General features: G+C 31.4%; 1 protein-coding gene and 1 long non-coding RNA gene across 3 annotated transcripts in view; one reads left to right on the forward strand and one right to left on the reverse strand.

The window, feature by feature from the left end:
• Positions 1-15,997, forward strand: part of LOC125069689 (rap1 GTPase-activating protein 1) — a 264,762-nt gene that overhangs the window by 71,372 nt on the left and 177,393 nt on the right. Inside the window, exon 2 of the mRNA XM_047679224.1 lies at positions 8,043-8,218. Within this exon, the coding sequence (XP_047535180.1) occupies positions 8,145-8,218 (74 nt within the window). The 5' untranslated portion in view covers positions 8,043-8,144. The remainder of the gene's footprint in view (positions 1-8,042; positions 8,219-15,997) is intronic.
• Positions 1,462-3,440, reverse strand: LOC125069690. 2 transcript variants are annotated; one of them, XR_007119856.1, is made up of 5 exons: positions 3,276-3,440; positions 3,009-3,115; positions 1,728-1,837; positions 1,576-1,653; positions 1,462-1,501 (listed from the first exon to the last, which is right to left on the reverse strand). It is a non-coding gene; the product is annotated as an uncharacterized LOC125069690 (long non-coding RNA). The 2 variants fall into 2 exon arrangements; XR_007119857.1 differs by lacking the exon at positions 3,276-3,440 and adding an exon at positions 3,198-3,255.

Raw genomic sequence — 15,997 nt, forward strand, 5'->3', positions numbered from 1 at the left:
ACCAACGATGAAGAACATTTTGACGACCTTTTAATATTCGACATGTTATATAAATGATAACATAACCTAACTATTAATCTTGATTGTGAATAGACTCGCTATTTTAATACGCATTCAAGGAATTTTATTGTTTTCTAATGAAATAATTATTTAAAACTTTATATTTTTAAGGTTTAACACATGCAAAATAATGTTTCTTAATTTTTCAATATTGATTGTTCGAATTTCGAGGACTGGGCGAACACTAGTAATCGAATTCTGTCAAAGATTAGGACAGTAATTACTTCATAACTAAGTTGGAACAGCGAATGAAACTTTGTATCTAGACACGCGGTAGCGTGTCAGCCAAGTTCTAGTAACAGAACTGGCGAGCAGCACCGTGTGTAATATTACACGAACCATTTGGAGCCACTTTTGACCTCCTCATAATTCAAAAACTATTTGACATAAATGTGTCAAATTTGGCTCATATATTGAGACCCGCGAGATACATATGTTCCTATGGCCTTAGGCAACAATATATTATCCCAAGTCATAAGAAGAAATGATATTTTATTTAGTTATAAATACATTTCAGAAAGACTATTTAACTTGGCAGCCATTTAGATCTCACTTCTTTTGTCGTTAAAGACAACAACCAAGGTATATATCATAATATTTGACTTGGCCCTCATTTTTACATTTATGTTTTTGATGGGATAACTGTATATCTATGCACAAGCAGTATACAATTATTTACAATGATCTATTTTGAAACAGTATTTTAATCTTATCTATTAATATTTAAAGCTTACTAGTAAGCTGTAAGGCCTACGAATAATCTGGGAAATTAAAAAAATCTGCGTACCCACTTTAATTATCACAATACCTGTAATAGAATCTACTTGGTGGGGCTTCGGACTATTGCACTCAATCGTCATATGTCCTACCGCCAACCAGAAAACCCTAGTATTGCTGTGTTCCAGTTAGAAGGGTTAGTTAGCCCGTGTAACTACAGGCACAAGGGACATAACTTAGATCCCAAGGTTACTATTGGCAAATGAGGAATTCTTAATATTTCTTACGCGCCAATGCCTCTAGATAGTGGTGACCATTTAGCATTAGGTGGTCTGTTTACCCGTCCGCGCCTATTTGAAGTGTAAAGTTAGTACCCAATCTATAAGACTAAGTATTGTAAGATAGTTACCTTATGTTACACATTCATATTCAGCTTATTAAAGGGATTTAATTTATTTCAATAAGAAAGTATATAAAATAGCACAATTTCTATAAAATGTAATGCAATTCCAAGAATGTGGCTTCAAATAACATTAACCAAACCAAAATATACATTTCCCTTTCAAGAGCTTTTCGAACGTAATTTTACAAGATATAATTCTGTATGAAGGTTCCACAGGTATGAGTTCTTCTAAAAATAATCGTAACGGAAACATTCCTTCGGTTTTAAACTGTAATGTTTCTTCTCAGTTTTGCTTAACTGCCATTTCCCTTCCATATTTAGCTGAAATGATAACAAGATTGGATTAAATATATATAATAAAAAAACGTCTTGGGTATCTTGTCTAATTTAATTACCATGGAGTTCTTATATCATTTTAAACTGTAATATTTCTTCTCAGTTTTGCTTAACTGCCATTTCCCTTCCATATTTAGCTGAAATGATAACAAGATTGGATTAAATATATATAATAAAAAAACGTCTCGGATATCTTGTATAATTTAACTACCATGGAGTTCTTATATCATTTTAAACTGTAATATTTCCTCTTAGTTTTGCATAACTGCCATCAAAGAGTAGAATAATACATAGAGACTGCCATTTGCCGACCATATTTAGCTGAAATGATAATGAGATTGGATTAAATATATATAATAAAAAAAAACGTCTCGGATATCTTGTCTAATTTAATTACCATGGAGCTCTTATATCATTTCGAATATTTATAATAATATAATAGACTAAATGTTATGTCTAATATTATTTACCAGTTGATATTTGATCTCTTCCAAAGAGGGGCACGCCGAGGACTATATTCATATACTGAACAGTAGCTTAATATACACTGATTACGGTAAGCTATTCATAAAAACGTCAATAATTTACTATTAAAATTTTCTAACAACACAACACTTAAATAGTGTTAACAGTGCCTACTCTAAAGAATATCGAAGGAGCTAAAATTTGAATTTCAAAAGTCAAATATTAATATTTCACTCGTTTAGGACACTGTAAAATAATTAAAGCCTAAATAAAACATTTAAAAAAGAAAAACATAAAAAATATCTTTTGTATTGTAGACCAAATTAATTTATCGGCTGTAAAGCCCAGTGCTTATATAGTGAATTTTATCTGAAGATTGTGAGATCAAACCAGGCAGATCCATTTTATTCATAGGCTTAATTTATATTTAAATTTATCTCGATCTTGGTGGGGACAGAAAACTTCGTTAGGAAACCTTCATGTGGTTTTTTTATACCTGATAAGCGGTCAAGTGGTGGTGTATGTATGTCTAATAACACGTCTATTTACAGACTTGCGATATATTCTTGGATTACATATGAATATTTTATGGCTATATGGAAAATAAATTATACCATATACATTATTATTCCATCTTTAGAACTTATTTCGGTACTTAATTAATTAACTACTGAGTTTATTGCCGATCATTTGAATAAAGAATATTTTGATTTTGATTTTGAATCATTCAGATGTTTATAATATTCTTCAACAATAAAAAACAGTATTCGAGTGAATTTCGTACCATAATCTTAAAATGGATGAACTATTATCCCATTTTAAATAGAACTCTTTAAAATATTATCCCTGATTCTACAAATGCTTGAGTAGAAGGATTTAAGGCTTATACCACCACGCTTGACGCTACTCCAAATGGTGTTCGTGATCATGAATAAAGTTGTATTAGAATTTTATCAGAGATATATTGTTTCTCTTGACAACAAATAAGAATTTAAAGTAAAACTCAATGGAACCCGACGGTGCTTACCTGGACTTGAACTTGCTATCTAAGCGTAATGAAGTGTTTTGTACATATATATGTACATAGTCAATGCACAACCAACTACAGGTTCTTATGTGTTTCGTCCCTTGTGGCTGTAACACAATTACAAAGGTCAGTCACCTTTCAAACTGAATAACAAATGAATACTTGTATTCATACTTGGCGATAGAATACCTGATGATTAGTACTCTATTTACACTATCGTCCAGTGAATCAAACAACAATTTCTTGTGAAGTAAATATTTTCGTTACCTTAACATAAAGCGATGTGAATTAAAACAAAAAAAAAAATTCTTCTCACGATTAACTTCTTCCTTGCTATACTAATATACTTTGAATTGTTAAATCAAAATATAAGTTCACTGACAAAATAAAGAAAAAATATTTATACGTAAAAACATGTCATGACGTATGAGTTTATTTATCAAGACGTGTCATACGTCTTGATAAATAAACATTTCGACTATCGTTCGATACGTACCGTTAATATTTTTTTATGAATCTACCCTCAAACTTAATTTTCTTAACTATTATTAATTATAATTTTATTCGTATTCAGTTTATTATAAAATAATAGATATTAATATTATAAAATATTCTATTAATTAAAACATAAAAAAAATATATTTGTACAGTGTTGATTTATATGTATATTTTAACAAAATCCTGCATCGCGCTATTAATGTTTTGTCATTTGTTTCATATTAGAACAGTACGTTTCTAACTATAAGTGGGTGTCCAGCTCTCCTCGGTAAGACGTAAATGCGTCTTGAGATGAAATTGTTAATGACTTTAGACCAAAACCATGAAAAATAGTTTGAAATTAGTACATGTGAGCTGCAAAGGCAGATTTAAAGGGGGCTCAGGGAGAGGTTAGCGCCGAACTGTCTCCCTTGTCCCTGTGGTCGGAGTTCAGTTTACTGTTCTCACCTCCACCGCAGGAGAGCGATATTGACACTTATTTTTTTCAAATAATTGAAACTATTTACTTTGTTTTTTCATAATTTCCAAGAATATTTTGAACATTTTTTTTAAAACTTATAACGACGACATTAGGGAACAAATTAAAATTATCTCTTTCGGATACTATATTTATATTTACAAATTGAACAACGGGTAAACGGTCCACCTTATGATAAGTTGTCACCACATCGCCAATGAGACCAACCTTGGGAGCTAAGATGTTATGTAATCAATCCGGTACACATTGTTTGGCGGCAAAACATGAGTGGGTTGAACCATTAAGTCGGTGTTGCACGAAGACTTAACACCAAGTATAAAAGCACCGTGTATAGAAGGACCTGCCTATATTTAATATAAAAAGTAATATGCTTATACTATATATTCAAAAAATATCAATAAAATAATTTATGAAGAAGATGTCAGTCGAAATAATTGAAAGCAAATCTATTGTTAACTTAAAACAATTTTTGTTATTTTAACAATGTTATTTAATTTGTCAATTGTAAAAGAGGTTTCATTACATTTATTTATTTATTTATTTTATTTAGAATTTATATTTAAAAATTCTTTTTCTGTGAAATTTAAAATTTTTGTTTTTAATATACAATTTTTCTTTTTTTCTTCATTAATTATTCAAAAATATTTCTAAACATCTATTAAGATATTTAAAACACCAACTAAAAAAGAAACTGATTCAGTACCTAATGTAAGCATTTAAATAAAGAAATGTAGTCCTGATATCAAGCTTCGGCCCAACTATCGCACATCAAAAACTTTAGTCATATCAAAACGTACTCAAGGGACGAATTATACAAGAAATTGTGTTCCGAAATTTCGTTTATATAATGGATTTCCATTTTAACGTCCCAACGTAAAGGCTTTTTGAGAATAAGGTTTGGTATCATGCCACCCTTTTCTTCAATACTGGTTGGTGATAGATTTTATTCCTACAATAGATTGAATGTAAAAACAAATTAAGCGTATGAAATATCAGTTGTAATTAAATTAAAGCCGCAATTTTCGGTTAATATTCGTGGTCTAAGCCCTGCGCTATCGCAGCACGCCATCTGTTATAATATTAAGAATATTACACACGTGTCTATTCTAAGTTACACTGTTACTTATCTCGCGTGTTTATTGATCTTTCTTCAAACGAATTGTTATAAACTGTATTTATTTTTTATACTGTTGTATGAAGCAGACTATCTTCGTTCTCACGTTATCGCTTAGGTAAATTATAACGTTGATAAAATTTCCTTTTTTTTCTCTCATCATTAACTGGGGTTATAGGTGACGATATTTAAGTGTTGTATTGGTGTAGTTCTTCGCGTATAAAGGTTTTACATTCCGTGTTTCTTAGTTCAAAACCGCGCCAATAAGCTTTTTTTTATTTTTTGTTGTTCAACCTACTCCCAGTAGCAGCCCCAAGTTAGAAAGTAAGAAGCGTTATTGTTAAGCCTCGATTTTGGAGCCTCATAAATTAGTGGTGATCACATTCCGGTTGTGGCGGATTGAACCATCGGAGATGAGATTACGATTGTGAGTGCATGTATTCTGTATCAAGAGACACATTCGTACACTATATTATAAGTCCAACGTACAGTACCTAATATAGTGTATACACGAAACACATATGATGATATAAACATCATTAATATTACTTAGCATTACATTTAGGATGTATACGAACACAGTACATTAATTACCTACACAAAAGAGACCACGATACGAGGACACCGTTGTTATATTTATGAAAAGGAAAAATAATATTATAACATATTATGTACGTTTATCAATTTCGCTTTCTTGTATATCATGTTTTATATGTTTTACGTTTTATATTGAATGCATACATTTTGTTCATTATATAATATAATTGGTTTTATAACATACTACATACTTGGTGGTAGGGCTTTGTGCAAGCCCGTCTGGGTAGGTACCACCCACTCATCAGATATTCTACCGCCAAACAGCAGTACTTAGTATTGTTGTGTTTTGGTTTGAAGGGTGAGTGAGCCAGTGTAACTACAGGCACATGGGACGTAACATCTTAGTTCCCAAGGTTGGTGTCGCATTGGTGATGTAAGTAATGGTTAATATTTCTTAAAACGCCATTGTCTATGGGCGGTGGTGACCACTTACCTATGAGGTGGCCCATTTGATCGTCCGCCTACCGATATCATAAAAAAAAATTATTTATGTCACATGGACAGAATAGGTATTTTTCAACATCTTGGCAATGGTTTATATAATATAATACCACGTCTTGCTTTGCATTAATTACCTTAAATCAGTATTCATTACATTATGTTAAAGTATTGTACAATTATCTCTTTTATGACAATAATAATGAGCCATGATGAATATCGGATATACCTAATGATGATATAACGGACTCGTGATTTGAGGGTTGTTGGTTGTAATCCCTGCAAGCGCCATTAAGTTTATGTTCTGAAGTGTTTATAATTTATATGATCATAACGTTTATTACGCTTAAGTTTGGGAAACCTTCATTTGTCTTAAGGAAATCTGACGTAATTTAAATAGCGTGGTTGAATGAATTCCAAATTTAAAATACAAAAAGCGACATTTACCCAGCAGAACGACATTTTCATACACCAACTTTAGTCACAGAAGCAAAGTGAAGAAAAGAAAGTGTACAGGCCCCGAAATGTATTTTAAACAGTCGTTTCAATAATTAAGTACTCTTAGAGACTATTAGAAATCATATACTTCCTGATCACTCATATGTCGTTGATTTGTCTTGATTCTGTTGCCCATCCCCAATCAAGCGTAATGTTTCCACCAGTCTTTATTACAAAAAGGAGTCAAAACTTCTACGTCAGTGGTTTTGGGTGCTACGCACCACACTTTCCTCATCAAACAGCGCTGTGCCCTCTGATGCTAGATCCATACTATTAAGTACTTCACGCCAAACCAATGATTAGTGCCTTATATGATCGCACTCCCCGCGTAGAAACGGACTCCTACGCATAATGGATCGAAAATTGAATATATACTAAGCGCATTTAAAAACTTCAATACTGCGTTTTAGAAAGCATAGAGAAAAAATTGACAAATATTATATTGTTATGACGTCATCAAGGGTCCATAACAGGTAGTTGGGCAGTTGCAACAAAGAATTCAAATAACAATGACAGTAACTACGGTAAGCGCAACAGATCGTCAGATCCGTCCGATATTTAAAGTCTCGTTGAAATAAAAAAAAAACTACAAAATCGTATTAATGTGATAAGATAAAATAATTTAAAAATTACAAACAGTTTAAGACATATCTAAGTAAAATGAAAGCTAAATAAATATTCCATCGACCTAAAGTCATTAAGGACTCCAGAATTTATTGCGTCTGTAAAACGATATTGTGGTAAAGTGGAAACAGCAAAGTATTCCAATTAATTATAGTGATCGAGGGAATTCAAGTGAATTTATTATGCTCAAGTGAACCAATTCAAAATACCTAATGATAGGGCTGGAATTATATTACATTGTGCTTGAAATAAAGGCAGCTATTTAACAGCTAACGCGTCAAAACTAAGCGTATGAAGGATTAGGCCTCAGCACATAACGACTTCGGAGAGTCGTCCCTAATCCCTAATTTAAATTTAAATTCAAAAGCTGTAATAGCAATAGAGTACCTTTCTACACAGACTATATGTCTAAATTTAAATTAGATCGATTAAATAAAACTTTGTTTAGTTAGCTGTTAGATCCTAATTAATAAGTATTTACTTTTATCGAATCGATTATTTAAATTTAGAATTGAAAAGAAAATGTTTGACAACACTTTGAATATAATTAAGTCGCCTCGAAAAATTCAACTGAGTATCATGTATAAAAATACTAACTATGAGATATTTATCAATAAAAACAAAGCCAATTTAAGAAACTACCCCTATTCCTATTTATTTCCGCAATAAAGATTAAAGCATGCTCTAGAAGTGGGGACAAAAAAAGCCCATAGACTTAGAATCGAACATGCAGCCTATATTGTATTGATAATTCTATTTATCCTTTAATATATTTTCTTTATTACAGATCATCTCCTATACATCAAGAATGCATCAAGATTAGAAGTTTAAATGAAGTGTAGTGTCAAGTGCACGGTTGAATTTAATCATTGTCATGTGACCATCTAAAATGTTAAAGATACAAATGTTAGAATCAATCGTCAGTAATGAGGCTGATGAAAACCAGGAGCCGCAACAAAACGGGTAAGAAAATGTTATTATATTTAAACATATATCTATACTTAAAAAGCTGAACAAATCGAATACATTTATGTGAGATCTGTCTTTGTTGATATATTCCATCCATTCTATTGCGATTTTGTTCATAATAATATTATACTAAGTGCGTTTGTTACACAAGTTTCTAACTGAAATTTGATATCAAGATTAAAAAAATTAAAAGTGTAGACAACGGTGATATTTACGGTAAGATGACGAAAGCTAAGATGAATATTTATAATAGTAATAGTAACGTCTTTCAGCAAATATATAATTGTAACCTCTATATAATAAAATGTGTTTACACTCATGACTACAATTGTGTGAACACAAATTAAGCATGCGAAATATTAGTTGTAATTAAATTGAAGCCGCAATTTTCGGTTAATATTCGTGGTCTAAGCCCTGCGCTATCGCAGCACGCCATCTGTTACAATATTAAGAATATTACACACGTGTCTATCCTAAGTTACATTGTTACTTATCTCGCGTGTTTATTGATCTTTCTTCAAACGAATTGTTATAAACTGTATTTATTTTCTATGCTGTTGTATGAAGCAGACTATCTTCATTCTCACGTTATCGCTTAGGTAAATTATAAAGTTGATAAAATTTCCTTTTTTTTTCTCTCATCATTAACTGGGGTTATAGGTGATGATATTTAAGTCTTGTATTGGTATAGAAAATGTGTTTAAAATCATGACTACCTTAACGACCGTAGTTTTGATTCGACTTTAACCAGTTTCAGACAGTTTCGACCATTAAATCGATCGTTCAATCTCCAGGATAAGGCTCTTCAAGAAGAAACAAGTTTTATAGATTATATATGTATGTAGTTATATCCTTACTTTAAATATAGTCTGTAAAGGTTTTTTTAGCATGGTCTATGAAATAGGTGCCGTGGGAGTTGGCAATTAAACCATATATATGTGTAGTGTGTAGGAACTAAAATTTACGTTCCTGAAATTTAAATTCACCTTGTATTAATGTTGTATTTGTATTGGTTAAATAAATTGTTATAATCAAAGTTCGCAATTCAATAGCCAATATAGAATGCCTTTAAAATACATATATATTACATATGTATGTTATACTAAGTGTTACATAAATAAAATTGTCTAGAAATAAATAATATGAAAAATAAAAAAAATTAGAATAGATTGAAATTTAGTGCGAATGGAATATCTTAATTGTTGATATTCGGAGGTATCTATTAAAGCCCTTAAAGCGCGTCAGTTTATCTGCTTTAAAGGTAAGTTATATTATGGAGCAAGGAATACAAAGGCAGCGCTGATATTTTTAAGCAACCAATCACAGCGCTTAACATTTATATTTATAACCCGTCCCGCTTTCATTTTAATTTGTAATTTGTTTCATGAAAGTTATGAAACATATCAAACATACATTCTGAATTTAAATTGTTTTTCGGACTGGCGGTGAATTTTTTTTTTTCAGGTTAAAAATATAACTGACAAAAAAGCTGGCTGCTTTTATTAACTGAGCCTAACAGGCCACTAATAATAATGTACTTAGTCGGAGTATTGATTACAAAAAAAGCTGTTGCACAAAAACGTCCGTACGTCGTTGACTCTTAACAAAAAACGTAAGAGTGTTTGGGTTCATGATTGATGTGTTTCCAGAAACACACTCAGGGTGTTTTACACCTCTTAAATATAACAGCCTGTAAATGTCTATTCAGCCCTACAGGAGGATGTAGGGCTGAATAGAAGGCCTTCTCTCCTTTTGGAGAGAAAGATTGGAGCTAATTCCAACAGGCTGTTATTAAGCGGGTTGTTGATTAAACATGTAGCAGAATTTTATTGAAATTAATCATATGCAGGTTTCCTCGCAATGTTTTCATTCACCAATGAGTCTGAGATGAAAGTCAATTTTGATAATATTCATTTTTTTAGGCCATTTTTCGAAAGTCGCCTGGGCTTGCCTTGACTTTGTCTACAAAACAATTTCATATTGGCTAAAATACAATAAAAAAATTGATTAATGAGAATTAAAATGCTTATTAGTATGTGTGTGTTTATATTACAAGTCATAGTAAATACTTGTTCAAAAAAAAAATTTTGAAAAGGAATTCTTAACTTAAACTATTGTTGTACTAACATTTTTGCTATACGCGATTACATAAGTGCTTGATAAACTGAATAGGAATAAATTATTTTTATATGAAGATTCTAATATGGTAACATTGCAAAACGTTCATAAGTATCTATAGCTATTATAAGCATCAATTTCAAGAAGGATATCAAAAGCAAAATTAGGTAACTGAAGCAAAGGAAAATGAAGTAGGACATTAATCACGTAAGTAAATCCTGATTCGGTTACCTACGTTCTATTTCTTCTAACGCAATTTTGTATTGATCTCGGAGACGACGGACTCACCGGCGCCAGTAAGATTACTTACATATATAAGGAACTTAGTCTTAATATTGGACATTTCTATACGGGTAGGAATAGTATATAATAAAAATGACGTTGCTAGTCGTGTGACTACGACGCCGGTCGATAACAGGGATCGCCTAAATGTGGATGTTGTACAGGTGTATCAAATGTATATTTGATTTTCTACTGCTAATATAACACTTTATGAATGACTAGCTTTCGTCCGTGACTCTGCCGCGTGTATGTGCGATTATTCGAACATCCAAATTTTTATTTTTATAATATTTGTAGGACATACTCGCAATCGTACAAAGTATTAACTGATTTTATTGAAGCAACTTATGACTATATATTTATTTATAGTGTAATACCGTTTCTTACACTGTTACTATATTTTTAAGAAGAATCCTATTTGTCAACATTGTTGTTTACATTGAATTCAACTGCAACAAATATTGTTAGAACAGCGATCATAGCTCTTTAAAAAATATGAATCAGGGCTAAGTAAATATTATTTTAAAGAATAAATATAAGAGCCACTTTTGGTACGGGGTCACCTTTGCTATAGAAAACGTAAGAGGCATTAGGTATGTTTAAATTATATTATGTATATGCTTGTAACGTTCGACTTTTATATTACCGACGTACAACCATTCATAAGATCTTTTAATTTTTGTAATTCTTTGTAGTTAATATTCAACATGAAATTAAAATTAAAAGCAAAAGCGAAAAGTATTAAGTTGTTTTGTGGCGTTACGCTCAGACATTACGTATACGTTAAGAATCAGTCTGTAGCTCCCACTGCTGAAAAGGACACGGTGGGATTTAAGGCCTTCTCTCCTTGTGAAAATGTCTTTTTCGACGCTGCTGTAATGCGACTTCATGGTATGCGATACACTTGTGGCATTTTCCTCAAACATTGATTTCCGGATGTTTGTTTGAATTATAAAAACTTCAATTTATTTTATTTTTAGATCGTGCCAAAAAATATTTTCAATAGAAGGCGTTTTATTATAGACTGACATTATTATTGTATAAACTAAACTTTTTACAAGGGATGTCTCAAACTATTACTAGTATGTTATAATGAGTTTATATTGAAATTTGCAAAGTCCATTACTGACCCAGTTTGCTAGCGGCATCGCTTGTATTAGTTGAGCACACAATATATAACCCGTATTAACCATAGGAATATTGTACATTAAATCTTGTTTGGTAAATTTTTAACCAATAAATAAGGGTAAATTACTAAAAATGGACGATTCTATTACTTTATACAAAAAAAAAAGTATTTAAGTTAATTCAGTTACTACAACCAAGTTACAATGGAGCAGCGTGGTTGAATTGTCTACAAAGTCTTCTCTCTAAGAAGAGGGCGTCTTTCTCTCAGCAGTAGGTTGGATCGGCACTACAGCGGTTGCTGTAATTATAACGTTCCACGAAGAGGATAAATAAAACCTAGTAATTAAATATACGTAGTACTTTTATTTAATATGTGTTCTTTTATCTACATTAATATTCACAACGAAGCAAACAGTGCATTCAAAATTACTATAAAAGGTTCTATATTTTACCGTAATTTGTATATTTCTTCTAAGTTTTTTTTTTTTAATTAAATAGTTTTTCACTACACGTAATAGTGCCTAACGATCAGCTATGATGAGATCTAGATCTTTGGAGCGCTCTTGACAGGAAAATTCCTACACAGTTCTATTAGGAGACCCCAAATTAAAACATTTTTAATGTTTTTTTAAGAGAGACAGACAATGTGATCTGTCACTTTTATAATACACGCAATATATCTCAGTTTCAATTTATTTTATATGTAATATATATATCTACTTATGATAAAAAAGTATGTATAAAAAATATACAACAACCGAAAAGATTCACTGATAGACGTCTCGTCTGGTTAAGTAAGGGCCATTACTTCTAACATATAGGCCGTAAAACTGTCGTAAAGCCAAGATCAAAACAAGAAGATTTTTTTCATCTGCAAGTCACAAATATTTATAAGAATGTGAATCGTAAAAAGTTAATGAAAACCATAGTTTGTAGTCACGACGTCGCCTTTGGACTTAGCGTTTTCAAGATCAAGTGCTTCCTCGTAAATAAGTTGGCATAACCCCAAATATATAACTTGATATTTTTATTTATTCATATATATGTAGATAGAAATAAACGTTTTGAGAATATATGAATTATATGAGCTGGTGTTGCTACGAGCATCTATTGGACACATTTACTTGGGCTGATATGAATTATACGTAATATAGAGGGTATAAAGAGTGAAAGAGTGAATTAATATTTTCCAGAACGAACTTCTAAAAGCCGGCAACGCATCTGCAAGCCCCCCGGTGTTGCAAATGTCCATCGGCGGTGGTAGTCACTTTCCATCAGGTGTGCCTCCTGCTCATTCGCCACCTATCACATAAAAAAACGAATTTTTGTTAAAGCAACAAACCCCAATGACTGCCAGCTGTGCAGTAAATATTACAGAATACAGATGTTTGCATTAGTTAATGTAATAATAGGCATTCTATCAGGTTATATGAAATTGACTATATGAATTCGCCGAAATCGGGAATAGATATTTATAATAATTATACACGTTTTTGAAACACGGCCACTCCGAAAATCCTAACTCCAGTCCGTTGCTTCAGCGCCTGACCTCGCTGCGTTTCTGCTGGATTTATGTTCCATTGGTCAGTGACAAAAAAAGATCATTTGTAGTTACGAAGAAAAAAACAAAAGATTTAAAATGAAAAATTTAAAGTCATATTGTATACTTCAGTAATGATGCTTGCAACTGCTGGATTAATGGGACAAGACAAATTTGACCACATCAGGTAACTCACGAGCCAAAGGCGAATATAAATGTATTCGCTTTCGGTGATATCACATTAACTGATAATGGTCGGTTACACAGATACAAATAGCAGAGCCAAGTCACCTTCGCAACAGCAGTTCACTTGCCATGCATCTGTTATGATACAGTATCTTCACAGTTACATAACAAGTGGGTAATAATACCTTATACCCATTGGCTCACTGAGTATACACGGACTTCGATACATAACAATTGAAATGATAGCTTTATATCATAGTATACTAAAAACTTTAATAGCGCGATTTAGAAAATACACATTAAAAATATATATAAGCGGCCAATTTAAAAAACTCAATTTAGTATTACTACTCAAAATTTATTTTAATTGAGTTCTTTATATAAAAAAAAACAATAGTCACTTAATTTAATTTACATAATTCATACCGTGTAAAGGGCGATGTTTCCTATTTAAAACAATTATCGCATTATTAAATACAGACACGATTTGGTAATTTGTCATATCATCACTCATTGGCCATATTAATATACTTAGTTAATTTGAATAAATTGGTAGCTTTTAGACAGTAAATGTAAGAATATTCGAAAAATCTTCAAAGGACAGTGATCCATATCAACAAAGGTTAAAGACACTATTCGTTTGCATGTAAAACATAATAAAAGCGAATTTACCTACTATACCAATGTACTGTTACGATTGCAATATTACGACGGTTACTCCACGGTGTATGGCGATTCCGTTTAACTAAACGGACCGTGAAACTAGGTGCCTGGAAAAAAATACTTTCGTTCATACTTTTAATACGTGATTATTATAATGTCTTAGCGATTTTAACGCTACTAGATTGTATTGGACATAATCGTTTTAATATATTTACGTCACAATCCATGACGTCATTCTTGTAGATTTTTTTTTTAAGATTAGTAGCAATGACCCATTGTAAGGAATTACTAATATTCCTCTGCAGGTACACCTCAATTTAGGCTTCAAGCTCGAGTAGGGACGTCAATAGTCCAAGGGGTCAGGGTCGATATTTCGACTTTTTCATTCCGATTTCTTATAATACTCATTAAATATTTTTTCATTTTGTTTATTTTATTAGCATTATATTTTTTGGAACAAAGTTCTTTAGTTCGCTCAAAGAGTAAGCTCTTAGAGTGAATTTACATAAATCTCTATTCGACTTACCTAGACCCTCTCTTTCTCTTTGTTTCTGCCTCTTTCTATTACATATTGTTAATATAAAATTTCTTAAACTTATTTTTTGTTATTGTGCGGGATTTTTAAAAACAATTTCATTTCTTATTATTCAATGATTCTCTAAAGTTGCTAATTTATTTCATTATATCGTCGTTCGGCATTCAGAAGCGCGAATGTGAAAATATCAGATGTTTTTTCTTCTTTTATCGATAGTATTTATCTAAATAATAAATAAGAAAACTAATGCAATATTTTCACATTCGCGCTTCTGAATGCCTAACGACGATATGTGTTTTTTTAAAACATAATGATATCAATAATGTATAGCATATTCGTTCCAAGAGGGTATTCCTAGATATGTACATGTAGTTTTACATTAAGGCTTAGTCAGTATCTTAGCTGTATACATTGGGTAATATTGAACCCATCGTGTTCTTGTATAGGGTGCACATTCATTTGAAAGGTAATATACTATTTCGGTTGCTATTAAACACAATATAAACGAATATTGTATGGCTTCTCACCTTTCTTTTGTCTAAAATGTGCACCTTAATTTCCGATTTAATGATATATAATAATTTTGGAAATTATTTATTTTCTTCTGATGTTAAAATAATACCCTAACAATAAACAAAAAAATATTGCCACTTGTATTCACCAAACCTTATTAGAGCAGCGTGGTGTAGTAAGCTCCAAACCTCCCCTTCTCCTTAAAATGGTTAGCCTTTGCCCATTAGCGGGACGTTAACAAACTCTTTATAACTTTCACTTAAACAATGAAATGTTTATTCATTTTTGTTTATCATCAATATACGAGATTTTTGTTAAGTATAGTTGACCAAACTTATCGCCATCAATAATTTTCGCTTATAACCTTTGACAAAGGTATAACCTGTCAAAGCAATGTCACTTTATCCGAGATCACAGCAAAGTATCGCTTTCAAGAAAATCTTATATTTCCAGTCTATTTGGACCCGTGGTTACGTATATAATACTAGGAAACTAAAACAAGCTGAAGGCGGTCAGGGTTCAGGCGATTCTGGTGCAATTATTACAATGTTATTTTCACTTGTAAAACAGATATCTTAGTGAAAGCCGAAAGGTTAAAAGTTTTTGTTTTAATCTTTATTGTAATATTGATTTTATTTTATACTTCTTTTGTTTGGTTATATGAATTTTTTAAACGAATAAGGTTTTATAATAAATTATAATAAAAAAAAATAACAATTGTCTCTCCTACGATTAAAAAAAAACAATTCACATAAATGTTTCGTATATAAATGTATATGAAAACTGTTGTTTCTACCTACTTATCTAA

Source organism: Vanessa atalanta, chromosome 16 (assembly GCF_905147765.1).
Source record: "Vanessa atalanta chromosome 16, ilVanAtal1.2, whole genome shotgun sequence".
In the NCBI taxonomy this organism is placed as follows: Eukaryota; Metazoa; Arthropoda; class Insecta; order Lepidoptera; family Nymphalidae; genus Vanessa; species Vanessa atalanta.